We start from the raw sequence: 27,630 nt of genomic DNA on the forward strand, positions 1-27,630 counted from the left end.
ACGTTCTTCAAGCATTAATGTTTTATTAAATACACTCGGCAAGTGTTTGATTGATATACACAGCTAATTGTCTCGAGAAGATACGCAATAGTATAGTACAACATTGCGACAATGAAATATACATTGATATTCTCATTTAATTTACGATATATTGTGCATATCGTTTTGTTGTTCAGCACACGTATGTTAAGTGAGTGAAGCTTATAACACATGCGCTGTTACATGCGCCTATTTCTTTTGAAAGTAAGTTTCTTGTTGTACATGTTCGACTGTTGAATTAATACGAGTGAACACGCGAAAAGTAGAGAACGAGATTAGTACGCGATGTGTATTTGTACATTGTTATATGATTCATGATAAAAGGACATGGTCCTGTATCATGGACATGATATAGATGTTGTTTTAAAAAGTTAAACAGCTGAATGGATCCAGCGTTTCTTCCTTAATTTATTAATTTCCATGAAATAAAACACAGTTAATTAACTTTGAGAATGATACAATTTAAGTTGCTCAAACTGTAACACGTTTAACAACAAAAATATTAATACATGTAGTGTATTAATATATTGACTATTGTTATCACTGAACAGTAGTTATGCCTATATTGCCAATCCGGCCATACATCGTCACACTTGTCCTCGTTTTAAGTGGGCAGAGCCCACTATCAGTAACGGCAATGTGGAAAAGTTTCTATTGAGAAGACATGTTGCGCGTAATGTCCGTATTAAATAAAAATTACTTTCTTGACAATAGACGTTACACTTTGCCGACATGCATTTAGATGAGATTGCAATTGTGAGCATGATAAGTTCAACCATGCCACAACATCGGTCAAAACAAACCCTTTACCCATTTTCAAAACAAATAAAATTCCAAAACTACTTGCAGTAGAAATAATGAAAACTGTTATTATCGCCACAATTACACTATTGTTGAGACGTTATAAAAAAATCCTGTCTTTAATAACAGTAGCGTAAATATGTCTTTTGCGTTTATCGCATTCTCCAAAACGGTATGAATAAGCCTATAAAAAGTTAAAATTCAACAGATTCTAATGTTTGATGGCGGCACTGAACATAACAGGTTGTGTTTTCGATCGTTTTTGCTATTTACCATTGAGTCGCAAATTTCAACTTTTACACGATAGTAAATATTGTTTTCGTCGTTTGAGCACGTGCGAATTAGACGAAAACTACTTTCCCTTGTCAATGTAGTTTCCGATAGGTGGCTCTGTAAGAGAGCGTTTTACTCGTGGCCGAGTAACTCTGTTCAGTCATTCAGCGTTGGGATTGACTGATCGATACATGTGTTAATTTGCACGGGATAAACTTGCATATGAAAATGACCACGCGGTCTGGCGAAGAGTGTGCTTCTCAGGAAAATATGGACTTAAATAGTTCAATTAGGGAACTTTTAGTAGAAATGCGCGAACAGAAAAGAGAAATAAGTTCTCTAAAAGAAGAAGTTCGAGGGAATTCGCTTTCCGTGCGTTCTGAAGTTAAAAAATTGAAGACGGAACATGAACTAAAATGGCGATACGAAAGCAACAAAATTCAGCACGATTTCAATTCGGAATTGCACGAGAACATTAGCCAGGTGCTTTGGGCATTTGAAAACAACAAACAAGAGTACGCTCGCGAGCTAGTTAATGACGCTTGTGAACAGTTAAAGCGACGAAACAAGCTTATCCGTATAGCAGACACGTCTGAGGGCGGATGGGAGACGGTACGCCAATATGAGGCAAACCCCGTGGCTAGCGACTCGAGTGATGAATCAAGGATCAACAGAGCGGAGGCAAGAGCAGCAAAGAAGAAGAAGGCGAAGTCAAAGAAAAGTGTTAAGCCTTCCGCTACCGTCACTTCCGGAAGCTTGCCACGTGGCGGAAACACGTTTTCGTTTCCGGTGCAACAGCAGCGCTCAGGACCCATGCAGCAACTGCATTCTTTTCATCCCCATTATTTCAAGGGCAATGCAAGAGACGGAATTGGTCCCTGTTTCGCTTGTGGAGAAACCACCCACCTCAGACGCCACTGCCCCTACACCCGGCGGATCCCGCAGCTTGACGTCCCTACCAAACAGTAGTCACAGACCGCAGAACCCGGTTATACCAGACGTAGATTTAAAAGATGAGTATTTATCGTTTACTGATAACTTTGCTAACAGTCAGGAAATATTTACTGACGACTATTATGAGTACGAACAAGGCCAGAAAGAAATACTGGTTAAAAGTAGATTAAAAAATCATGTGCAATTTTGGAGAGATATTGGAGCTAACCAATTCATTTTAGACACTATTCAAAATGGTTATAAAATTCCATTCTTTTCTTTACCAGACCATGTACATTGTCGAAACAATCGTTCAGCTTTATCAGGGACCTATACAAACATAGGTCCCTGGCTTTATATGAAAATAATTTTGTGACTGAAGCTATAAAAAGTTTGTTAGATCGCGGTCTTATTGTGAAATGTACAAATGCTCCACACGTTGTTAATCCGCTGACAGTTTCTTGTAATAATAATGGTAAAAAACGGCTTATTTTAGATTTACGAAAGGTTAATCTTCATGTTTGGAAGCAATCAGTAAAGTATGAAGACTTGCGTTTAGCATTGATGTATATCAAAAAAAGATTGTTGGATGATTAAGTTTGATATAACGTCAGCATATCATTTTGTGGATATTTTTCTGCCACACACAGATTATTTAGGTTTTGCCTGGGAAGATTATTCAGGTATTCTGGTCTATTACAAATTGTTGGTTCTTCCTTTTGGTTTGTCGTCTGCTTGTTATATCTATACAAAATTAATGAGGCCATTAATTGCAAAATGGAGAGGCGAAGGTAAAAAGATCATCATGTTTTTAGATGATGGTTTTGGCACCGCAGAGACATACGATAAGACAGTAATTATGTCACGGGAAATTAAATCAGATTTGTTGTTATCCGGCTTGGTGCCTAAAGTTGATAAATTATGCTGGGAGCCAGTGCAAGAACTACAATGGCTAGGATCTCAGTTAAATACAGCTAATTTCACCGTGCGTATATCGGGGTGTAGAATCGATAAAGTTCTACATACACTTAGATTTTTACAAACTTCGGACTATGTTTGTGTGCGAAGAGTTGCTAGTTTTGTGGGACAAATTATATCTATGGGTATAGTATTGGGAACTGTTTCTCAGATTATGACTAGGTGTTTGAGCATTGACATCCTTAAAGCAAAAACGTGGAACTCTTATATTAAGTTGTCTGAAGGAAGTAAGGTTCAACTTTCGTTTTGGAATGATCATTTACAAATTATAAATGTTAGAACATTGGCAATCAGTCATGGCTATACTAGAATTGTTTATAGTGACGCTAGCAGCACTGGTTTAGCAGGGTATGAGGTCGAAATGCAAAGCGGTGTAGTGCACGACACGTGGTCGCCGTCGGAAGCGGCAAAATCCTCCACGTGGAGAGAATTGTGTGCTGTTTATAGAGTAATGTTGTCGCTTGAGCATGTATTGGTAAATCAAAGAGTTAAGTGGTTTACTGATAACACAGGTGTATGCAGCATTGTTGCTAAGGGCTCCATGAAGCCTGAATTACAAGATTTAGCGATGAAAATATTCGGGTATTCTTTAGTTCATTCTATTCATTTGGATGTTGAATGGATACCAAGGGGAGAGAATTATGTGGCAGACTATTTGTCCAAAATAGTAGAAAAAGACGATTGGGGTATTTCCCCTTACATTTTGTCAATAATTCAGTCTTCATGGGGAAATTTAGAGGTCGATTTCTTTGCCTCGAAACATAACGCCAAATTACAGCGATTTTATTCTAGATTTTGGTGTAAAGAGTCTGAAGGAGTTGATGCTTTTACTTACCCATGGACGCATAGTTTTGGCTTATTTGTACCACCTATAATATTAATACCAAGGGTATTGCTTAAAATGCAATCTTGTGGGGCAAAAGGTGTTTTGATTGTCCCAGAATGGAAGTCGGCTAATTTTTGGCCTATGATTTGGACAAGTGATGGACATTTTAAGTCGTTTGTAATAGACTATATGGAATTACCAACGGCAATAAGTTATTACATACCTTGTAAGAATGGTTCTGGGTTGTTTGGTGTTGAAAATCTTAAATTTCGCATGTTAGCACTTTTGATATCATTTGTGAATCATGAACATTGATAGTGTTGCTTACTGTTTGTAAATATAATGTGTTAAGTAACAAACTGTGTCAACTTTAGTGCTGTTACACATTTATTTTTTCAGAGATACGGAAGTGAAGTTGATGGCTTGCCAGAGGTCTTGGCGGAGAAGGTATCCTTGCTGCCCGAGTTGCTTAAAGTCACCAAAGCGGAAAACACGCACCTCAGTTACAAAAGGGGCTTCAATCGATGGCGTCGTTGGGGGTATGCTAATGGGCTTTCAAGCGGGGATGCCTTGCCCGCCAAGGCTTTTCAAGTTGCGCTATATTTAGCGTCAATTATACAAACAGCTAGTAGTGCAAGTCCGATTATAAATGCGTTCTACAGTATAAAATATTATCATGATTTATTTGATTATGTATCACCTACTGATTCAAGACTTGTCATTAATATGTTAGAAGCTGCAAAACGGCGTTTAGCGAAACCTGTGAATAAGAAAGAACCAATGACTGTTGATTTACTGCAACAAATGTACACACATATGTATGTTGAAAATGATGTTATGAATCAAAGATTTATTTGTATATGCCTTTTATCATATGCTGGGTTTTTAAGAAGTGCAGAGGTACTAAAGTTGAGAAGGAGTGATGTTTATGTATTAACAGTAGTTACTTAAGTGTATTTATTGAATCTAGCAAGACAGATAAGTTCCGTGAGGGAGCATGGGTGCTTATTGCTAGGACAGGCACACAGTTGTGTCCAGTAGTCAATTTACAGAAATACCTTACTTGGACAGATTTTTCATCGGAATCTGAATGTTACTTGTTTCGTCGGTTAAGTTCAACGAAATGTGGACATAGGCTCAGACAGGAAAACAAGCATTTGTCATATAGTAAATTTAGAGAATTGTTTTTGATTGCGTTTAAACCGCATGTTCAAGACATAAGCAAATATTGCCTTCATTCTTTGAGAGCTGGTGGCGCAACTGCTGCGGCTAATAATGGCATTCCTGACAGGTTATTTAAACGTCATGGTAGATGGCTGAGTGAAACAGCTAAGGACGGCTATGTTAAAAGCTCAGTTGATGAGAGGTTAAGGGTTTCAATGTCACTTGGATTATAACCATCAATGCATTTTATAATAAGCCAATTATTATTTGTACTATACTTACAAGCCCGTTCTTTTAATTCAGTCGGTCATACCAATGACTTACCAAAAAATATGTTGTATTTTTGTTGTTTTTCCCTATCGGGAGCGTAGTTGTAAAGGGAAATATTGTTTTCGTCGTTTGAGCACGTGCGAATTAGACGAAAACTACTTTCCCTTGTCAATGTAGTTTCCGATAGGTGGCTCTGTAAGAGAGCGTTTTACTCGTGGCCGAGTAACTCTGTTCAGTCATTCAGCGTTGGGATTGACTGATCGATACATGTGTTAATTTTTTATTTTGTTTTGAATAACAGTAAGAGTAACATTACAAACGTTATTGTTTAAAAGTGTAATCTACATGCTTTTTACCCTGGTACGAGCTAATTTTGAAATTCAGGAATGTGTTGTTTTTTTTTTACAACAGGTCATGCGTTTATCCACATTACGTACGCATTTAATGTATTCAATTTATACATGTATACCAGTATCATAATAATTATTATTTATCCCACTGAGGGATTCAGTCTCCGGAAGAGACGATAGGCGTGGCTGCCTTTATAGTTGCTTACGAGGAGGGACTCGTGTAGGCATACAGTATGCCTGGTGATGTAGCAGTCTACGTTGATAGGCGTGGCTTCCTTTATAGTTGCTTACGAGGAGGGACTCGTGTAGGCATACAGTATGCCTAGTGTCGTAGTAGTCTGTTGATAGGCGTGGCTGCCTTATAAGTTGCCTACGAGGAGGGACTCGTGCCGGCATACAGTATGCCTGGCGTTGTTGTAGACTATGTTGTATGTTGTAACAAAGCTTTTGTGTGTATTCATGTTGTTTTTTTTATGTATGTTTGATGACTATGAAATAGTAATACACGGTATCAGTCAGTCGGTCATACCAATGACTTACCAAAAAATATGTTGTATTTTTGTTGTTTTTCCCTATCGGGAGCGTAGTTGTAAAGGGAATGATATATATTGATTGGGCGACTTCTGACATTGAACTTCCTTGTAAAAACGTGTGTATGGTAAACAATATGGGAATAAAGTTTTGCCGACATTCCTACGCTATTTTGTGGACATGCTATTGTCAACACAGCATATTGGTTTGGTATATTAAACTTGCGGTAGATAGTTTCCAGTTAGTACAAATTTTAATATAGAGATATGTAACATAAAACACACGATTATTATCCATTGCCAAAAGCGGAGGAAAACAGTTTTGGCGTTGTCCGTCAGTCTTTTCGTTCGTCCGTCTGTCCGTCTGTCACAAACTGTTTAGGGCTATATCTCAGAAACTATTTCCACGTGAAACTTCATAGGTGAATAGATACAAACGAGAAGACGGCGGGGGATAACAAGTAAACGAATGTGCTTGTTGATACTGTAAAAAACCCACCTAAAACGAAACAAGCCTAGCTTTACTACCTATTTTTATGTCTTTCTATTTTTAGCCTGTTGGAAAAAAAAGGTTATGTTAAAATTTAAAATATATTCGGTGTTCGTTGGGATAAAACATAGTGGTGGTGGATATTAACACGGCGTTGTTTTCTTTTTAAATTTGGGATCAAAGTTTAGGTATCTTCTTTCACTTTTGTTTACACTGTCCTATTATAATCTACCTGTAAATACACTATTAAATAATAAAACCATTAAAGGAATATCTGATATTGACAGTTTCGATTTGCTAGTGCGTGTTAAACAAATTGTTTACTTAAACATAAATTGCAAACAACGGTAAAGCAATAAATTACATAGCAAATTAAAGGAACATTAAGTGGAATGGGAAATTAAAAATATGTGTATGGTAAATAAAACACAACAAAGGGTTTAAATCGGTCGTGATATTTTGTTTACTTAACGTTATCAATAACACGACAACCTCGTTGAAAACGTATAGGTCAAGTACGTGACATTTAATTTACAACAGCATGTATCTATTACATTTCCGAGAGCACAAAATACAAGATATTAAGGTAAATATCGTTGACTTTCGTAAAATAAATTATTTAAGAAATTAAATGGAGGTGTAAAATTCAGTACTTTGTATAAACCATTTCATTATGTTTAAGTTTATAATGCTGACATGTGGCATGTCTCCAAATTATCGCGCTTTATAAATCACATTATAGAGTGAACCATTATAACCACTATTTAAGTATTTGCTTATCTGGCATGTGTCATATTTCTCGATAGGCTGTATTTACGGGCTAAACTCACGCATACTCATTTTATATTGCCATGAAGTAAGCAAACAATAATAAATATATAACACTTTTTTGTATTAAAAATAAATACATTTACAACTATCAATATTATTTAAACAAAACCATGAACTTTAAAAAAAATAAGAATCAATGAAATATATAAATTAAAGCCCCTTTTCTTAAACTAGGCTTTAGAAATTTGGGCCAAGTCGCTTATAGTATAGACGAAGACTGCTCTTATCGTAATGTACAGTTATGGTACACATAACCAAAGGAACTGCATTTTCTAATGCATTTGTTTTTAATAAAGCTTGTTTACCGTATTCAGAACAAATTCATTAACCGTGTTGTATAACACGAGTCAACAGGTTTGGCTGCCTGAATACGGTATAAGCTATGAACAGATTTTGCTCTAAGAGAATTGGTAGAGAAGAACTTTTAGAAAGGCATTATTTGGTAAATTTTGCGTTTTAAGTCTATGTGAAACATTATCATAAACACCAATTGATAAAGAATACGTAATACCAGTGCACTTGACCTATGAAAATTACATGTCGATACTCCGGTATTGTAGTGTCAGAAAAGTTTTTAGAATGTTTATGTGTAATGTTGTTTCAGTCGGTTTACTGTATGTAGAGTTATTTTTCTAATATGGTCAATATCTCGCATGTTTTCAAATGTTATTAGCACAAATATAAATACTTATTCTACTTTCACTTTTAACTTAATAATAAAATGAAAATCGATGGTTGAAACTGCACAATTGAAATCCTTTTAATAGCAATTAAAGATAAAATCGACCTTACATCGACACTCTCAACTATACTTTATCCAGCTCTTTATATTTGTTTCCTCTATGCATAATTTAATTTTATTGTCGCTTTTAGGTTAATAACAATCCATTTACTTGGATTAGCTAAGATGGGTGGTTCATCGAGCAAGGAAGAGGAAAATAAAAGTACGATGTCCTTTTTCAACGGAAATATCCTTATTAGCATATATTTATTACTGCAAGTGTTCTTTCAAAAAAATAAATTACGTTTTGCATCCCGTTTAAACTTGCAATTTTAAAAGTTTAATTGCAATTTCATGACAATTAAATGAGGTATACAATCACATTTATCCTACAAATATGTTAAAGCAAGTAAGCACAACGTTTATAATGAAATAATGAGCGAAACACATATATGCATACTTTCCGCAGCAATATGTATTTTTGGTCGAAAATAGTAGAGTTTAACGTATTAATGAACATAAATATCAAACAAGTGCAAGAAAAAAATCCATGCAATTTTAATCTGGAAAGAAAATATAATGAGTATTATGTTGTTTGAAAGCAAATATTCTAGTTTTTATATACTGTATTACTGTAGGCACCGTGTCACCAGTGATTGCAGCTACCGCACAAGCAGCAGCTGTTAACGGTACCATATTAATATATGTTTGGGGAAATTCTTTTGTTGAGTATACGTAATTTGTGGCATACTTCATGTAACGGTTTTCTTCACATGACAAACGTCAGATGTCTTCTGCTGCAATTGAATTTGTGAATGTCGTGATGCGCACAAGCACGTTTATGCAAACAGTAAAGAACTACCGAAAACAATCGGTTATGTATTTGTATCGCATCGGTTAGAATATGAAAGAGTATTGAATAATGATTCAAATAATTCCTCGTAAAAAAACCCGCATCAATACAGTTTCTATATTTGTGCATGTTGTATTTTGATGTTACAGCATGGCTACGTTTATTTTGCTAGTTAGTGTTGGCGCATTGTCGACTTTAATGATCATACACAATGATGTATATACAGGGTTCACGTGACTTTGTGAGGTTCAAGAACAAAAAAGAAAGAATTTAAAAACACGATTTTTGACTACTTCTAAAATCCACAAAGTTCACGTATATTTATAACTATTGTTGATATATAATGATGAGCTTAGCTTGATTTTTTTATAATTTTAAGAGCCCGTGGCTTCTGTTTCGAGACCTGAAAATAAACCAACGTTGAAAACACCGACACAAGTTACAAAAGGTACGTTCTATAAAGCAAGTGTATAGGGTTTTAACATCAACATGTAGATTTACAATCTTTAACAAACATATGAATACGACTGAGAAATGCTAAATAAAATTAATTAAATGTGAAACATCAATTTTGCCGATGTCGATAGGTTATCTCATATTTTATGTAGAACCGAAATTTCGTCAATGTTTTGCATGAACGAATGGTCACAGACTACTGGGGATTTCAAAAAAGATTTCTTGCCTTGTGTCCATGAAGGAGTTTTCTGCTATCAGTGATTTTTTTTCGCTTGATATGTTACAGCCTGTGCCGTTTGGATAAAAAAAAACGCAATAGTCCATGCATTTGGGAAAAATTTAACATTAATAATATGATTATAAATTACAATTTACCAATTGTTTATAAAAGCATTCTTTTTTAAATTTATATTATAAAATGCTAGCGAATTAAATTGCTGTATAATACACTAAATTAACAAATTATTGAGTTTATTTGACAATTTTGGCATATTTTGGGGGAAATTTTGGTAAAATATTTGGGAAAAAATGCTTTTTTTTGCCATTGGGAAACAGCCTTTTTCTACTTTTTTCAATTGGTAAACAGCCTGTAAGAGACTGTAATTTTGGAGAAAAAACACTGGCTATACAGCAGAAAATTATTTGTAATTGAATAATACTTCTGTTTCGTTTATTTCTTGGTAATACTGTTTCTGGAAATTCTAGTGTTTAATTCATCAACGTTTTAACTCTTTTGAAAAAACGTAATAAGAGCGTATATACTCGTTTTGAAATACTTTCGGTTGCAAAGATTCGTTTGAAAATGAAAATGTTTATCTAATATCAAAAGAAACAAACAAAGCAAATGCAACAAAAATGAAATACAACACAACCAATATATTCGAAAAAAACGTGCTAAAATGATGAATAACTGCTTAAATATGCATAATTAGAACGCACAATGCTTACAAATACTATATTAACTTCTTATACAATATAAATCTCACATGTTTTACTTTATGTTATAGTTATCGTTCATAGTTAAACACTAGTATAGCCCCTTCTTGCGAAAATGGGTTTTATGCCGTATATCTTCCCATTTGCGCAGTCTTGTCAAGCGCTTCCCCATCCGCAAAGTTAACCTTGCGGGGCTTGATTGTAGAAATTGAAGCTACTGACCAGACTCCGCGAGTGCGCAGTTTAGTCTCGAGCTAAGCTGACCGAAGACTCCTGTTCGCACGACCCAGCTCAATATATGAAGTGAAACGCATACCATACACATTATTACATACACGTTATTACAGATGACGGGGAAGTTGGGGGCAGCCGTTTGGAGATCGGGTCAAAAAGTGACGTTGGTACGTATACATTACTTGTCGGACAAGGCTTGATGGCATGTGATATTTATTTAGTTATTGGTATTCAAGCGCCAGACTGAATTTTTTATAGTAAATGATTATATGGTAGAAACAATAATTTTATCGCAGAAAGCAGAACCTTCCGTGGTAGACATCAACTAATTAATATTTAAATCAGAAAAATGAGTTAATATCTTAAAAGGCGTAATCTTACTCGTGTGATAAGTTTTAGTAATTTCGGACACGAATTTAAAATAAGTATATTTTTAGAAACATCTGCATAATTTATTGATTAGAAAGTTTGGTTTGACTATTTTAAAGCAAATAGTAATTTGGCATTAAACACGTGTATTTGGTTGTTGAAATAATTTGGAAATACTTATAAAATTTGAATAAAATAAATGGGACATGACCGTAAACCTTCGGTTTCTGAAAACGGATTTTTTTAGCTGTGCCCGCTGATGATTTATAGTATCTGCCACAATGGCATGCTAAATACTTTTGCGCGAATAAAATAACACAGTATTTCCTAGAAAGTATGATTATTATTTTTAATGAACAGTACCCAGTTGTTAATGTTTCATGTATCGCAAAAGAAACCCACTTGTGCGACCAAGCATACAAAATTTGAGGCGACAATACGTACCTCTAATGTGTCTGATTTTCATTTGATGCAGATTATCATTTGTTTATGATTGTATTAAGTTTGTTTGTAAATGAATTCGCATATCAGCTATGTTTTAGGTGTACGGAAATTGTTGCTTTCGCACAGGAGAAGATTGAAGGGATCAGGTAATTTTCTTCAGAGGGAACGACTTACTTACTCGTGGGAACGAGTAAGATATTTCTTGGAAAAGAAAAGTGCACACTTAAATAAGCGAGGATTACCATGAACAAATGAGCGCTACATTAAATAAAGGAGGGGTGCAATAAACACAGAGGGTATAATTTTAGCAATATCAAGGAAAGGAATTTTAGTCAGCGATCACATTTTGCGTAATAGTGCAAATATTATGTTCGCATATATTCAACAGACTTGGTATGATTTAACACCGGATGCATGTGAGTCGGGTTTTTGGTTACCATACCGGAATGGGGGGGGGGGGGTCCTCTGGGCACTCATGCCTCCCCCAACACTCAATAACACACGCAAATTGAAAATAAATTTCAGTAAAAAACAAATTGCTAAAAATTGCAGCTATGATTCTAAATTCGTCCAAACTTTCGTGTGTCTAGTAGTTGATTATGTAGAAGTGCTGGGACACATTCCGGGTCCTCACACACTGCAGCCCTAGGTGCAAAGTGACCGCAAAACTTCGAAATACACATTTAACACCAAAAACCTACACAAAACCTGCCGAACATCAAGAAATTTTTTAAGAAAACCAAAATATCAATGTGTATTGCACTTTCTTTATATTAAATAAATATATTCCTTTTTTAAGCGCCACTGTAGTATTTAGATTCTACTGCACCGATATCTTTATTGCACTCGTCTTTTATTTTGTTTTGAACTCCTTTTTCCATCTCTTTCCCTCGACTTAGTAAGTCGTTACAACGACATAGCTTACTCGTTTCCAGGAGCTAGTAAGTCGTGGGAACGAGATAAAAAAGGAGTGAATGTCACTTCTACGCCATCGAGGCTGTGAATGTGTGAGGCTTAGAAGATAAGTCAATGTTCATTATATTCCATTGAAATTGAATTACTCAAGAAATAGCATTTATCTTCAGTTCATTATTGTTTGAACTGTCGGGAAAATTACCGACGAGACCTCAAAACGTTTGATTATTTCTGACCAGTATATCGTGAATGTCAAATCTGAAATATTTGCATTATTGACAATACATGTACTGTATAGAAATTCACACGGTGTTATAATTTTGTCTTCAGCAACCGGGAATCCAAGTACAAATCACAATGCAACGGTATAATGTTTTTTTAGCTTACACTATATACAAGTTTTAATTTTAAATATTAAATATTGTATTGATAATTAAATGGATTTGAAGCTAAAGAAACAAAACAAAGATACATTATATGTTTTGAATTATTGGCGACGTTACTTTTACAGTTTTGTCCTTTCATTTTAGGTTATAAAGTTAACGAGGAAAAAAGAGAGTGCGTTCGTGTGCGTGTCCATAGATTTTGGAACAACATATAGCGGATATGCATACTCTTTCAAATCTAGTCCCACTGCTATCATCGGAAGGGGCAGGGGAAAACAAATCAAGGTATGGTTCCTGATATAACGTTTTACTTGCCTTGGAATCGTATATGATTTGAATTAAATAGATACACGATGTCTTTTCAATACCTTTAAATTGGATTTGGTACAACAAGCATGAAGAAAACTATAATTAGATAAATGCGTTTTCAATATGATCTGGTACAGAAACAAATATATGACTTTTCATAATGTGCAACTATAATCATAGCAAAATATTACCAGGATAAAACAAACACGCACACTTCTATTAAAAATATACGTTTTACTAATCTCCTCTAGGAAATGTTCTGCTAATACACAGTATCACAATTACATGTATATAAATCAGTAAAAACCTTGACCGAGTGCCAGACAGACCTTTAATGGAAAATACTGAGATTTGTATTCTTAAAAGTAATTAAATTTTTAATAAAAAGAAAATGACTCACAGAAGAATACTAGGAAGCAAAATGAGCATGTAAACATGTACACGTTATTTTATGTACTGTCTATAGGTATGGCATTATTGTATCGAATATGTTGATGATGAAACGAGTCCGTTTAGCAAGTTTAAACAACGCGCAAATGATGTTTGATTATTCCATTAATTTATATCCCATCTATTTCTTTTTTTATTGGATTCCATTTGTATTCTTTCCATCCAGAGTAATTATTGGTTTTGAACGCCGCTAAAACAGGAAAAGCTCTGAAATGTTGACTATAATATATGCTATATGATACTCGAGTCATCAGTTCCGAAGAGGGAGCAAAAAAGCAATCACACGCCATTGCTTCATGATTTTGAAACGTACATTGTTTTTGCAAATCTAATTGCCAATTCACCCTTTATCTTCCAACCTTATTAAACGTTGAGCTAATTTCTTCTTGTAAAGCACCAATATCGCCTGCTTTAAAATTAGGATCAAATGCAACTCAAATGTTAACCTATTAAAGACTGAATTAAAACCATCTAGTTTAAGTTGTTTTAAACACAATCATGTGAAGTTGGAATAATGCATTAATCTTTGAATAAATTGCATTCTTTCAACAAAGTATTATATGCTATTTTTCCTTATGTATTTATTACTTCTGAAAAATAAGTTACCTTGACAGTTGGAAACATACTTGTATCATTTGAATTTAATTAACTACAAAACTTGATATTTAATTTGATTTGTTTTTAAAACAGACATGCCTGCATTAACAGAGTTGTAAGATATGGATATAGGGATAAGCCATAAAATCCCTAGCTATAAAGTCATAGAACACTAGTTATAAAAATCATGGGACACTAGTTCTAAAAATCATGGGACACTAGTTATAAAAAGCCATGGAAATGGGATAATTGCACATAAAGTATGCATAGATTATTATACAATTACATTCCGACCATGTAATGAATAATTTTAATTGATAAAATCATCAGAATAATGTCCATTAAAAGTTTGATTTTTTCTCATTCCACATTTAATGTATACAGTGTTTTGTTTGTATTTTGTATCGGCACGGTCCATTCTTTGTACAACTATATTGCCCAACCTTAATTGTACATTGTACAGACTATGAATTTTTTTGGCAATGTCTGGTAGAGTTTACTGTTTCGTTAAGCAGCATCAACACGGCATAACTGTTAACCACCAACACATGCATGTAAACACTGTGTCTTAGTCATAATGAATAGTTTGTTACTAACCGTAACTTAACTGGGAACGAACGCACATTTCAAATGCCTAAAATATAATTAGCATGTTTTTTGTCATAGTGCTGTAATTTGTTTGTGATGGCATTTATACCATATTTGGTTCTAACACTTATCAGAGTTCACTTTTTGAATTATTCATATATGTTTATACCATCGAACGTTTTTGTTTCTTAGAGCATAAATTTGCATTTTGTAATGAGTTACATCATTAGCAACTATAACAATACAGCACTTTCACCTAAACGGCTGAACGCAGAATATAAATAAAATAAGTTGGAAAAGAGCATCCAACGGAGCTAGCCAGTCCAGTTTAAAGTCTTCAATTACCATAAGGCTAAATGGTTAAATTGTAAAACTAATTTATTTTAGACGCCAACCGTTGTTTTACTGGATCCTCAAAAAGAGATGGTTGCTTTCGGAGATGAGGCAAAAACGAAATATCAAGAGCTTGTGAAATTGAAAAATCACAGAAACTGGTACCTGTTTGAGCGATTTAAAATGGCTCTCTTCACAAGGGACGGAGTACGTTATTATACTCGAATTATTTATGATTTGTGTTGCTAAATTTCATTGTATTCTTTATAATAATATAAGTAAATAAAGACCAAATAGTTTAGGTACAAATAAATACTTAAAATATGTGTGTGTGCCATTATTTATATAGTAATGATAACCACTAAATCTGAAAAACAAATTCTTTAATAAAACATTATGTTCGCGTGTTCCTCTAGAAGCATATAATCTTCGAGTCAAATAGTTGATTGTTGTTTTTGTATTCCATATACAAACCAGCCCCTAGATAAAGACATGGTTATCGAAGACATTTTGGGAAAGAAAATGGAGGCTATAGAGATTTTCAGCCACGCTATCCGCTTCATAAAAACAGAGGTTATGAACACCCTTACGGACAAAAAACAAATGGCCGATATGGGCGATTTTGGAATCAGCAGCGAAACGGATGTTCATTGGGTACTTACAGTTCCGGCAATCTGGAATGATCTTTCGAAGAAATTTATGAGAGATGCTGCAACAAAAGTAAGAACACATTTTACCGCCGATGTATATGAACAATTGAATGCGATCACCAAATGCATATATGAGTATCGCGAATGAGTTCATCGATTATATTACTCAATGACAGTTCCTAAATTTGAACCAATTTTTTTAAAGCTAAACGTTGCATATGTTGTAGTTTAAAGGCAGATCAAGTTTTAATAAGCCTTTGATAACTACAAAAAATTACTCTAATCATTTGATGTATTTTCCATCTCTCAACGTGCATAATGAACAATGTTTCACTACTTTTTGTTCGACAAGGGTTTAATGAAAGAAACAAAATGTATATGATACAGAAACATGAAATCTCAAATAAATTATCGGGGTTCAATTTAACAAAACTATAATGCACAACACAACTAATAAGATGTAAGTATGTTGTGCAGCACTTAAAATTCGTAAAATGAATACATAAATTGTGTTTGCCCGCATCTGATTTTTAATAAAGCAAAGTCGATTTTATTTCTGTTTATTTCGGTGTAGCATAATTATTTACATTTAATACTTCAGCATTGCAGCATTCAAAACATGCATAAAGTTCAGCGTAAATGTTCAACACCTCCGTATCCAATATTTGTTATTATTTTGCGCCTTAAGCTCACCTTTGATAATCTCTTGAAAGGAATAAACATTTTTTGAATGTTTATTGCATTCGATTGTTTCAAATATTCTGGGCAAAATTAATTCCGTCAATCCACCGATGAACAATGTGTTTCGGTTAGTCTGTTGAAAAGTAAGTTGGTTAAGTCTATCATGACACTGATTCTAAAACAAACTTTAAAGTTGATGCTCTAGTACAAAACAGAGGTTTTCTTGTCTATTTCGCATACTTTTTTGATTTCAAGCTTATTTTATTTGACGTAAGGTTCGTTCACACGGTCGTGCTATACAAAACATAATGAACAATTTAAAATTAATAAAATCGCAAAAAAAAAATTATTTTATCCCGCTCATCTGTTTTATTTCACAAGATTACTCAAAAACACAATTCCCTTGCCATAACAAGACAATACGTGCAAATTCCAAAATATAGTTACCGAGCTCAATCTTAAATTTGCTTTGATTTTGTTTCCTTTCTTGTTTCCATAATGTGTTTTACTGATTCAACTTATTTTTTAACAATTCCTTATTATTCATTTTCAGGCAGGTATTCCAGACGATCTGCTTACACTTGCATTGGAGCCCGAGGCTGCATCGCTATACTGTAAAGAACAACTGGGTGTTAGCCATCTGCCAGCGGGCCAGCGTTACATGGTCTTAGATCTCGGAGGTAAGGGTGAAAATTATTGTTTTGTCGATCAACTAGTATATATCGTATTTCTTATATACACTGTATGCTGATGATGATATAATAAGCGAGCTATTTTATCATTTAAGGTGGCACTGCCGACATAACCGCCCATGAGGTGAATCCAAACGGAACATTGTCAGAGATATACCAACCGACCGGCGGAAATTTTGGCGGGACAAATGTGGACAATAAATTCATAAATACGCTCGTTCAAATATTAGGCGCTCCACTTTTTCAGAAATTTAAGCAAGATTTTATGGATGAATACCTTGAGTTCATGCAGAATTTTGAAATAAAGAAACGGAACTTCGATAGTACCGAACGCATAACAATAAGATTCCCTGTACAACTTAGGGAGAAGTATGAAGAAGAAGTAGGCGAAACAGTTGAATCATCTTTAGGGCAAAAGCCGTTTGCGAAACAATTGGAATTCAAAAATGACAAATTAATAATTTCTGTTGATATGGTAAAGTCGTTTTTTGATGAGCCGCTTGAAAGAATAATTAAAATAGTTGAAGACGTGGTCGAAAATGTGAAACCAATTAATCACATTTTACTGGTTGGTGGATTTTCTGAGTCTCCATTCCTACAGTCTGTTCTGCGAAACAAGTTTGGTAAAATGGTAATTATTCCACAAGAACCATCATTGGCTGTATTGCACGGGGCAGTCATGTACGGCCACAAACCACTAGCCATAGCAGCAAGGGTTTGCAAATATACCTATGGGATAGCTCGGTTAATGAAATTTAAACCGCATCATCCACAAAATAAAAAGATACAAATTGATGGTACGGACTATTGTGATGCTATTTTCAATAAACATATTGAAATCGGAACTAAAATTAGCGAAGCAGATGCGGAAAATGTGACGGCGCACGAATATTTTCCCTCATCTTCAGTCATGAAGCAGGCTGTTTTGGAAATTTATGCTAGTCCCAAAAAGAATCCAAAATTTGTGGATGAGGATGGATGCCAGTTTGTGGGGTTGATAAAGATGGATATCGATCCCGAAGGTGATATTTTTTCAAAACTTTTGGTTAAACTCATGTTTGGTGGGACTGAGCTGCGTATACAGGTCACTGATGTGAAACATAACACTGTCACAAACGCATGTGTTGACTTCCTAGGATAAGGGAATCAGTAACTCTGAAAGTGGAAATCTTACATTGAACACACAAACATTATTGTTTGTTTTATGCATGTTTTACTTGTGATATGTTATCACCAGATATGATTTATTACATTCAGATATTTGATTTATGTAATTGATAGTCAACAACTGTTATTGGTTTCTATAAAAAGTGTGATCATTGTTTTCTTCTAGAAATTCTATCGTCAACAAATGCATTATGTTTTGCTGGTTTCATTAAGTATTGTCTTGTTTTATATTCTGTGTTTATTTGTGTTTATATTTGCAAAGCGTTTTATATTCTAATATAAGTTTTTTTTTCAAATCATTCCGCAAGTTATGGCCTATTTAAACCACAATTAATTGTGTTAAAAAGGTCCGGTATTACAAATATTGTATCCATTATTGTGATGATAACAAGCGCATTTTGCCATTTGTAATAATTAATTGTATGTGTCATTCCATCGTTTTAATGGAGCATTTGAAAGTACAAACTTACTTTACAATAATATTACCTCTTTAAAATGATTGTCGATGCATTGTTTGGCGAAATTCAAACTCACATAGGTTTGTTTTTAAGCGAAATCTAAATTGCCAATTCTTCAACCTGCATGTTCGGCAGAAGTTATGAGTACATTTATAGGTTGTTGTTTTTTACCATAAGTAAAATTTTAAAGATCGTTTGTTTCTTGCGTTTATGAGATCAATCCAGATGGCACACTATCAGGGACTCATCAACGAACCGGTTGAGATTTCGATGGATTAACTGTCGACAATACATTTATAAACACGCTCGTTCAAATATTTGGCACTCCGCACTTCCAGAAATAAAAGCAATATATTGTGGATAAAAACCTTGAGTTTATGCATAATTATTTAAAAAAAAGAAACGAAACTTTGATAGCAACATGCGAAACAAAATTCGATTTCTAATACAATTAAGAGAGATGAGTGAAAGCTAGTTTGAAGAAACTGTTGAATTATGTCTGAGACAAAAGCCGTTTGTGAAAACATTGGCATTTTAAATTGACTATTTAATAATGTCAGTTGAATATCATTTTTTACAAGGCGATATATAGCATAAGTGAAATAATTCAAGATAAGGTCGAAAAGGTGAAACCAGTCTATTACGTTTTACTAGTTGGTGGAATTTCTGACTCGCCATATTTAAGGTCTATGATATGGAACACGTTTTATGCAGTTATCATTTATCCACAAGAACCGTCATCGGCGTAATTGAACGGGGCAGTCATGTACGGTCAATAAACAGTAGCCCTATCAGAGAGGGAAAGAAAGTATACCTACGGTATCGCCCGATTTAATGACATTTAAATATCATCATCCTTTCAACAATAAGACTCACCTTTGCCATGTTACTTACTGCGACGATATCTTATATAATATAACAATGAATACAAGTGTGAAAGTAGCTGAACATATGCAGGCGCATGAATATTTGTCAGTAATATCAGACACAAGGCAAGCTGTTCTATAAGTGTATGCGAAGAACAAAAAATAATCCAAAATGTGTTGATGTTGATGGCTGCCAATTTGTATGGTTAATAAATGTGGATGTAGATCCTCAAAAAGATATATACTCAAATTTCATGGTAAAGATTATGTTTGGTGGTATCGAATTTCGTTTTCGGCTAAATGATTTTAAACATAACGTTGTTACGAATGCCAGCATTGACTTTTTAAGAGGATGTCTCTCTGCGTTTGGTGAATAACTTTCTTTATAAACTTTTTATGTTTTGGGTTCTTTAGGTTTCAGTTGCGGTAATTACAATTAACCTCACGCAATAAAACAATATGTTATATGGTGACCTTTTTCAAAAATATTTTATGTCTTATAAATATGCTCGCATTCATTGGGGAGAAAAAGTTTTCAAAAAAATGAAGTTTACTATTAATAAGTGAAAAACATCCAGTTGTATAATACGGATATCTAAATGTTGATGTTTGCTTCATAAAAGTTACAAATATGTACTTTGCGAACCACTTACTATACGTAAACATGTATGTAACATTTAAAGAAGTGTAAGAGTTCTATCTTATCATAATCCTGGCACTATGTCCATTGAAATATGTTACCCACATATTGATAAAATAATTTAATTTTTTGGATGCATGCATTTTGCATTCGTTTGTATATATCTAAATTATGTAAAAGCTCGCTTGTTCACACATGATCGTCATGACAGTAATTAAAAGGTTGTAAATTACCTGAAAGTTTATTTGGAAAAACCCAGTCGGTGTGGTTATTTCAGCAGAGTAGTGTGCATTGAATGCTCCCCAAAACAAGCATGATATGATACTCGTTACTTGTATTAAATGTGGAATCATGACATCGAATATTTATGCTATTTTTAAAGCAAATAACACAATGTCGGAATCCGGCTTTTCATGATTATAATATATATATTTGCGGTTGAAATCGTGGTAAATTCATATTGTAACTCAATTTATCTTCATTTTAATGATTAACTTCTATTTGCATTATTTTTTTTTTTTGTATAAATTGCACAATCCTTTATCTCCCAGCGTGATTGTATTATCACAAGGTATGAAGACAATCTGTTATGATGCAATAATTAAATGGCAAGCATTGCGGTTAGTCTTAAATAGTCACGTGGGCACTGTCTTTGTTAGGGACAATATAGGAATAAAAACGATAAGTCTGTTTGTGGATGTGCCATTAAAGGTGGTTTGATTTTATTAAGTATAGTATAATTCGTCGCTGTATTCCCTTTTACAAATGTACTCTAATCAATGCATCATAATACGACACGTTAAAAATATTCAACTTAAGACATATACATTATAATAAACAGTATTTTATTCGTAAGTGTGATTTTACTAGATTAGTGTTGATGTTTTCCAAACAATGATGCCTTGATATATAAAGATGAAAGTTGTTGACATAGTGTTATTACTATACGTTGATTTAAGCTGTTGAGAACGCTCAAATCTTTAAATGTATCATAGTATAAATGTTTGTGAATTCATGTGGACGTTATATAATGAATGTTCAGTTTCATGACATGTTTTCAAACATGTAACTTCATGATTTGATATACTTAAACTATACGTGTATCAGCATTGTATATGTTAAACCTAGATGAATTATTTTTATTTCAGCAAAGAATTCTCTAAACTTTGTTTGTATTTGTCACGAACGTTTAATGCCTATCCGGATTTATATCGATGCAAAGCAAAAAATAGTGATACCGTGATATTTGAGTACATGGGTACATTTAGGAAAGGTATCTAGTTGTGACTGTGTGTTTTATTTGGGTATATCTGTTACTTAAGTACTGTGTTCCTACTTACACAGTCAACTGCATTTGTTTGTTACGGAGACTTGAAAGGAATGAAATAGGAACGATCTCTAAGTGCCTCAAGCTAGCTCCATCCTTCTACTACAGAATATACACATTGTTCACAAAATATAACAATGTTTTTGAAAATAAACCTCATAGAATCACAATTCAAACAGCAATAGAAAGAACGTGCTTCAATGTGCAAAATGTTCGAATAGAAATCAGAATAAAAGAACTGTACCGCGACATGAAATAACATATATTAACATAAAACCGTCTTTAATTTGCGATTATTTTAGATTTATCATCAACAAGTTTAATATTCACATCGTCAAAATGCACTCCCAAAACACCGTCATGTAGAATCACATCTCAAGATTTTCTGCATTTTTAAGACTCCGGTCATAGAAATCCGTTTTCAAACTACTTCTTCAGTCAGGCAATATCATTTCATAGTCTGAACTCGCCCTTAATTGTCAAATTGTTATCGGGTAATTCCAATATTTTAAATAATTAAAATACAGCATGTAATCAAAATATGGACAATAGGTAACGCATTTTACAGTTTACCAACAACAAACATACCCCAATATAAACACAGAATTGAAATAACCATTATTGTCACACCGACGATATCCTAAGTATGCTCCTCCCTGACAGAAGACAGGTAAAAGCCTGTTTGTATAAATAAATCAAATGTTAACTTTAAAATTGAAATGCTTTAAATTTACGACAATACATTATCATATATTTTAGTTTTTTTCGCCACAATATATTGTATACATGTTTCCTGTTCAGTGTGTACCAGGATAACCAATCTCATGAAAACCAACAAAAACTTAACGATCTCCCTGATTTAATGATCTTCCCCATCCTCACTGTCGCAACTGCGCATGTGTCAAAACAGTTAATAAAAGTTAGAGTTGAACTGGCGGCCCGTTTAAGCGCAGTGGATTTGCCCGCGCTTTTCTCTAAGATTTAATCCAAGCTAATGTTTTGGCGTCTATTCATACAAAATTCACAGAAAATATATCTAAGAGTTTAGAGGCCGACTATATAATGTGTCATATGAACGTTGCCTTTTTACGTTTTTATCAGATCCAGACAGTAAATAGTATATCGGCGTCAGACTGAAGATGATTCAGAATGTATTTGACGATAGCATTTTATCCGGAATTCACAGCGAATAATGCAGTGAATAATTACAGAAAGCGCGGTCTTCGATAACTCCCCTTGCAATCGAAACGCGGATAACAAAATAAATGATACTATTGACCTCGTTATCGGGGTAGCACGCTAACTTTAATGTTGTAAACATTATTGTAATATACTATGTACGCAGATTTTTCGAGATGGTTTGAATACACAATTTTAGAACAACGGCATAACCTCATAACACTTCGCATGTATTAAAATCTTCAACTTCACAATAACAATTGACAGCCCTTTGTTTATAAAAAAAATGTGAATGTTCATATAACTAGTGAGATCTTCTTTTATTGTCTTTTAATTTTGATCAAGATTTGCGTACATCTAGTCTTTAAATGCAGCCGCACAATGATGAGCTTTTTCATATAAAAAGATGGAATGTTAAGCATTCATTTGTCCCTCTTTTGTGTTGCATAAGCTACACAGATTTGTTAATGATTGAATCAACCTGTTGAACTCCATAAACAACCAATGGCTTTTTAATTTTGCAGTTAATGTGTATTTGGTCTCAAGTGAAATAATAAAATTAATTGTGCACACTTCATTCTCTAGATGATATAACGTGAAATTACGACTCGAACCTTCACATTTAATATTCGCATACAGACAAACAGAATAGTTTATTAACGTCTCACTTTTGTACATAAAACAATAAAACAGTACAAAATCATTATATATATATGTACAAAACCATTCTAAAAAGAGTTACGAGAGACGATAGTTCTAAAAATTCTAAAAGTGTTCAACGATTATATACATCATAGAATCTTTCATATCTGTTAGAAATATAAAAAAATTCTTAAGGAAATTCGATTTAAAATGATAAGTGTTTTTAAAATAAATAAAAATTACAACTGTTAGAAATATAAAACAAGATCCTGATGAAATTCGGTTTAAAATTATTAGTTTTCTTAAAATAAATAAAAATATATATCATCAAACAATACAGTAAGAGAAAATTATGTAGTACACTGTATATTATTATTTGATACGAAATTTACTATGCGCACACATTAAATGGATTACATATACAGGTGGTTGCGTCGCTTCATTAAAATGTCATGACAGGCTCTGGCAGTGGGTTTAATGATGAGGTCATCTGACAGCAAGAAGTTCATTTTCTCTCTTGGGTTTAATGCGTTGAAATGTTGGTTTACCAGAAGAGCACTTTCTGTTAAATTGGATCTTATATTTTCATATAGCGGACACATCATTAGGGCATGTTCTTCACTTTCGACACACGTCTTACAGAAAAAACAATATCGTTCATTTTCTGGTACACCTTCATACCGTCCTGTTTCTATACGAAGAGGTGCAACGCCACAGCGGAATTTTGCCAAGGCACTACGTTGTGCTCGACTTATCGTAGAACACTTGACGTATGGCTCTACAGTGAATTCTGTCTTAAACTGCCTATAGTTCCGAAGTTTATTACCCCCATTTGCGCGTATTTGACCATGTTCTCTATTAACAGTGTCTTCCCATTTAAGCTTAAATTCGTTCAACATGGCTTGTTGATAGCTATTAACTATCGACGTTTGTTGAGCTTTGCTGTATGTGTGTCCATGGCTGAGAGCGGCATTTTGCAGTTTTGTATTGACTAATAAGATTATCGATTTGCTCCAGTTGTTTCGTCGTGCGCCCTGTCTAGTTAAGTAGTCAAAACACTGTTTATTAAGTCTGTTGTCGTCCATCCTGTTTAAGCGAAACCATTGTCCTAGCACTGATTTCCACTGTCGAATGTGCGGTGGTGTCCATCCCATGTCTCCTGTGACTGCTGCGTTGGTGTATATCTCCCTACACCTAGGAAGAAGCGACAGGCTTTGTAATGGACGGCATTTATACATGTGAATTCCTGTATTCCCAATATTGCAGCTCCGTAGCTTATTGTTGGCCACACCATTGTGTCGTATAGCTTAGTACAGACTTCATAATCCATTCCACCTAGTGCTTTGTACTTCGAGATCAGTAATCCTAGCGCTCTAGATGCTGACTGTGCTAGGTGTTTTGCGGTTACAGAATAATCCAATGTATCTGTTAAAACGAGGCCCAGATAACGATATTGACTTACTCGTTCTATAATTGCTTGGTTACACTTGAACACAAACTCCGTCGGTGATGTTTTAGCTGTTCTAAAATGTAAGATTTTCGTTTTATTGTTATTTATTGTCATGTTGTTAATCGTACACCATTGAGATAATATATCGATCAGTAGCTGTAGGTGTTCTTCGTTTTTTGCTAACAATATAAGGTCATCCGCGTAAAATAGGTGATTCACCAATTTTTCATCCAATTCAATGCCTACACCGCTATTATTTAAGAGTTCACTCAAATCATTTATGTACAGATTAAATAGGGACGTTGATAACAAACATCCTTGCTTTAATTCGATGTTCACGTCGAACCAGTCCGTTAGATAATTATTCAGTTTTACCGCGCACCTAACGGAATCATATAATGACTTAATTGCGTCCAGAAATTTACCTTCTATGCCTAAACTCGATAGTTTATTAAAAAGCAGTCCATGGTGTATTCGGTCATAGGCTTTAGAAAAGTCCACGCAAGCGACGTATGTCGATAGTCGTTTACGTTTTCTGCATTCTAGTATGCCGCTTAGCGTTGATAAATGATCAGTTGTACTACGCTTGGATCTAAAGCCGTTTTGATTGTCACATATTTTATATTTTTCCTCAGCCCAGGTAGTCAATGTTTTGTTCAGCACAGCGCAGTAGGCCTTATAGACGGCCAAAGTAACCGTTATACCTCTGTAGTAAATTGGGTCCCGTGCATCGGTTGAAGGATCTTTTAATACAGGTGTAATTATACCGTGTTTCCATGATTTTGGGATTTTTCCTGTTTCAAAACGTACGCAGAATAATTTGTGCAAGTAATTTAAACAAGTATTGTTATTTAACACTTCACTTGCTATCTGGTCATAGACTGGTGATTTGTTTTTGTTAAGACTATTTATTGCGTTTTAACATCTAGTAAACTAATACCGCTATTCAGTGGGGTAGGTCCGATGCCGCATGGTTTTTGTTTCAATGCGTAATGTTAATCGGTTGTAAATAACTTTTGGAAGCAGGATTTCCACTCGTTTAACACTGTTGGTAAGTCGCACGTGTAAGTTTCATCGACTGTTTTAACTTTCATTGGTATTTTATTGTTGCGTTCAGATCTAAGACCTACTTTCCCGATTGTTTTCCAAAACTCTGAGTTGTTTGATTCACACGATTCAAGTAACTTACGTTGTTGTTCCTTTAAGTGACACCTCTTGTAAGTTTGTACAGACCTATCAAATATCGATCTTTCATGAATATAAATGCGCTTAAGGCTGGTCCGTAGCGATCTGTTTTTACAGAAAGTAAAGTTCCTTTCTGCGATGCGCACGTTTTACCATTTTCATCGAGGTCTTCATTCCACCATGCTTTTTTCCTCGATTTACCGGGTGTGTTGCATAACGGTACTATTTTGGGATTAAGTTGCATGTCCATCTGACTCCGGAGTATTTGAAGGAAATCGTCATATGAATTGTCTATACACGCTTGCTCATGTTGATTTCTCTCTAAATAATAAATTGTATTGTGAATCATTTGAATGACATTAATATCCATCATGAAGGTCTCCGGTATATTTTTCCTGTCGTATCGTCTGCTTTCCATTGGGCGTATATTACTGTCGTCTGGGGCTGTCACCGTTTCTAAAACTGTAGTAAGACTTATATTCCATTTCAGGAGTGGATGGTCCGGAAAAATATGTTTATTTAGGCTGTTAATGTTTAATGATTCGGATACTAAAGGATATGGGCGCAAAACTTGAAAGTCCGTAAATTTGTGTAACTGTTCGTATGGCATTACACAGTAGTCGACTACTGCACATCCACGCGTTGAAACGCTAGCGAAGTCATTTTTATAGTGTTTCTTCCGTTAAGTAAACACAAGTAAGCACTTAGTAGAAAGTCTATGAAAGGTTCACAATATTGATTTTTCACATAGTCAATTACGTCACGCTGTACTAGTGAGTCAATTCCGGAAATGAAATCATCTGTATCTCCGAAACGTGCGTTGAAATCACAAACCACTGTCAATATTGTCTCATTTTGGTAGAAGTAAATTTGACCTAGAAGTGTGTCCAAAAAATCGTTTACATTTATCTGTCTCGACGAGTTTGATGGCGGTAAATAGCAGGCACATACTTTCAAACTTTCCGTGGTATATTTGCTTTCTAGGGATATCCATATTATTCCTTAGTAGGATTTATCTAACAGCTTAATATGGAAGCTTTCAAATAGTTCATTTTTCACAAAAATACCAACTCCACCGCTTCCTTTTGGGGCGTTCATATGTGTCTCGGTTCTGTTGTTTCCATACCAACTGTACCCTTTCAATGTTATTTTTTCGGATTTCTTTATATGACTTTCGGCGATCCCAACGATATCTAGATTTAAATTATCAATGCATGATTTTCTGACCATAAAATTTTCAAATGAATGGTTTTTATTAAACCCATTTGGATTCCAAAACCCGCATGTCACCTAATAGCGCCGGTGGGCTGTTTCTCTGTAGGGGCACCGTTCATTCTTGGAGTAGTGTCCCTTGTTTATTCTTCCGTTTCCGGTGTAACCACGGTCGTCACCCCTACGGGACCCATGGCTCGCACCTGTTTTTTCCGAAGTGTTTGTTTGTCTGTGTTCGTGGGCGTTTGATCCGCGGGTAACGTGTCTATATGTGTCTCGTCGTACTTCCGCCCAATTGTTGTTCCGGTTGTCAGCGTCATGTCGCGGGACCAGTTTGTTTCCGCGCAGCGTTACCTTTTCTTTACCAATAAGATTCGCAATCGTAGTAGGATTAGAAATCGCTTC

The 27,630-nt window shown here is 34.6% G+C and overlaps 3 protein-coding genes across 3 annotated transcripts; all 3 read left to right on the plus strand.

Moving 5' to 3' along the window:
* The first annotated feature begins 1,148 nt into the window (after positions 1-1,148).
* On the plus strand, positions 1,149-4,770 carry LOC127879464 (uncharacterized). The gene is made up of 2 exons (XM_052426315.1): positions 1,149-2,126; positions 4,236-4,770. The coding sequence occupies exon 1, from the start codon at positions 1,336-1,338 to the stop codon at positions 2,080-2,082; it is 747 nt and encodes a 248-aa protein (XP_052282275.1). The 5' UTR covers positions 1,149-1,335; the 3' UTR covers positions 2,083-2,126; positions 4,236-4,770.
* Positions 2,413-4,801, plus strand: LOC127878852 (uncharacterized). Its single transcript, XM_052425375.1, has 2 exons — positions 2,413-3,031; positions 4,250-4,801. The coding sequence occupies exons 1-2, from the start codon at positions 2,636-2,638 to the stop codon at positions 4,799-4,801; spliced, it is 948 nt and encodes a 315-aa protein (XP_052281335.1). The 5' UTR covers positions 2,413-2,635.
* Positions 4,802-6,718: 1,917 nt separating this feature from the next.
* LOC127877750 (heat shock 70 kDa protein 12A-like) lies at positions 6,719-18,874 on the plus strand. The gene is made up of 12 exons (XM_052423956.1): positions 6,719-6,842; positions 8,359-8,429; positions 8,845-8,895; positions 9,439-9,507; positions 10,799-10,852; positions 11,597-11,644; positions 12,744-12,778; positions 12,944-13,084; positions 15,131-15,283; positions 15,554-15,796; positions 16,961-17,087; positions 17,195-18,874. The coding sequence occupies exons 2-12, from the start codon at positions 8,393-8,395 to the stop codon at positions 18,238-18,240; spliced, it is 2,004 nt and encodes a 667-aa protein (XP_052279916.1). The 5' UTR covers positions 6,719-6,842; positions 8,359-8,392; the 3' UTR covers positions 18,241-18,874.
* Positions 18,875-27,630: the final 8,756 nt, after the last annotated feature.

The sequence above is a fragment of the Dreissena polymorpha genome, chromosome 4, assembly GCF_020536995.1.
Source record: "Dreissena polymorpha isolate Duluth1 chromosome 4, UMN_Dpol_1.0, whole genome shotgun sequence".
NCBI lineage: Eukaryota > Metazoa > Mollusca > Bivalvia > Myida > Dreissenidae > Dreissena > Dreissena polymorpha.

What these genes read in the sequence shown, in the direction of transcription:
- LOC127877750 (XM_052423956.1), top strand. Translation starts at nt 8,393, where the DNA reads ATGGGTGGTTCATCGAGCAAGGAAGAGGAAAATAAAA. An exon ending in ACAAGCAGCAGCTGTTAACG is followed by an intron (nt 8,896 to 9,438) that starts GTACCATATTAA and finishes TATAATTTTAAG; the next exon opens with AGCCCGTGGCTTCTGTTTCG. An exon ending in GAGAAGATTGAAGGGATCAG is followed by an intron (nt 11,645 to 12,743) that starts GTAATTTTCTTC and finishes TTTTGTCTTCAG; the next exon opens with CAACCGGGAATCCAAGTACA.
- LOC127878852 (XM_052425375.1), top strand. Translation starts at nt 2,636, where the DNA reads ATGATTAAGTTTGATATAACGTCAGCATATCATTTTGTGGATATTTTT. An exon ending in TAAATACAGCTAATTTCACC is followed by an intron (nt 3,032 to 4,249) that starts GTGCGTATATCG and finishes TTATTTTTTCAG; the next exon opens with AGATACGGAAGTGAAGTTGA.
- LOC127879464 (XM_052426315.1), top strand. Translation starts at nt 1,336, where the DNA reads ATGAAAATGACCACGCGGTCTGGCGAAGAGTGTGCTTCTCAGGAAAAT.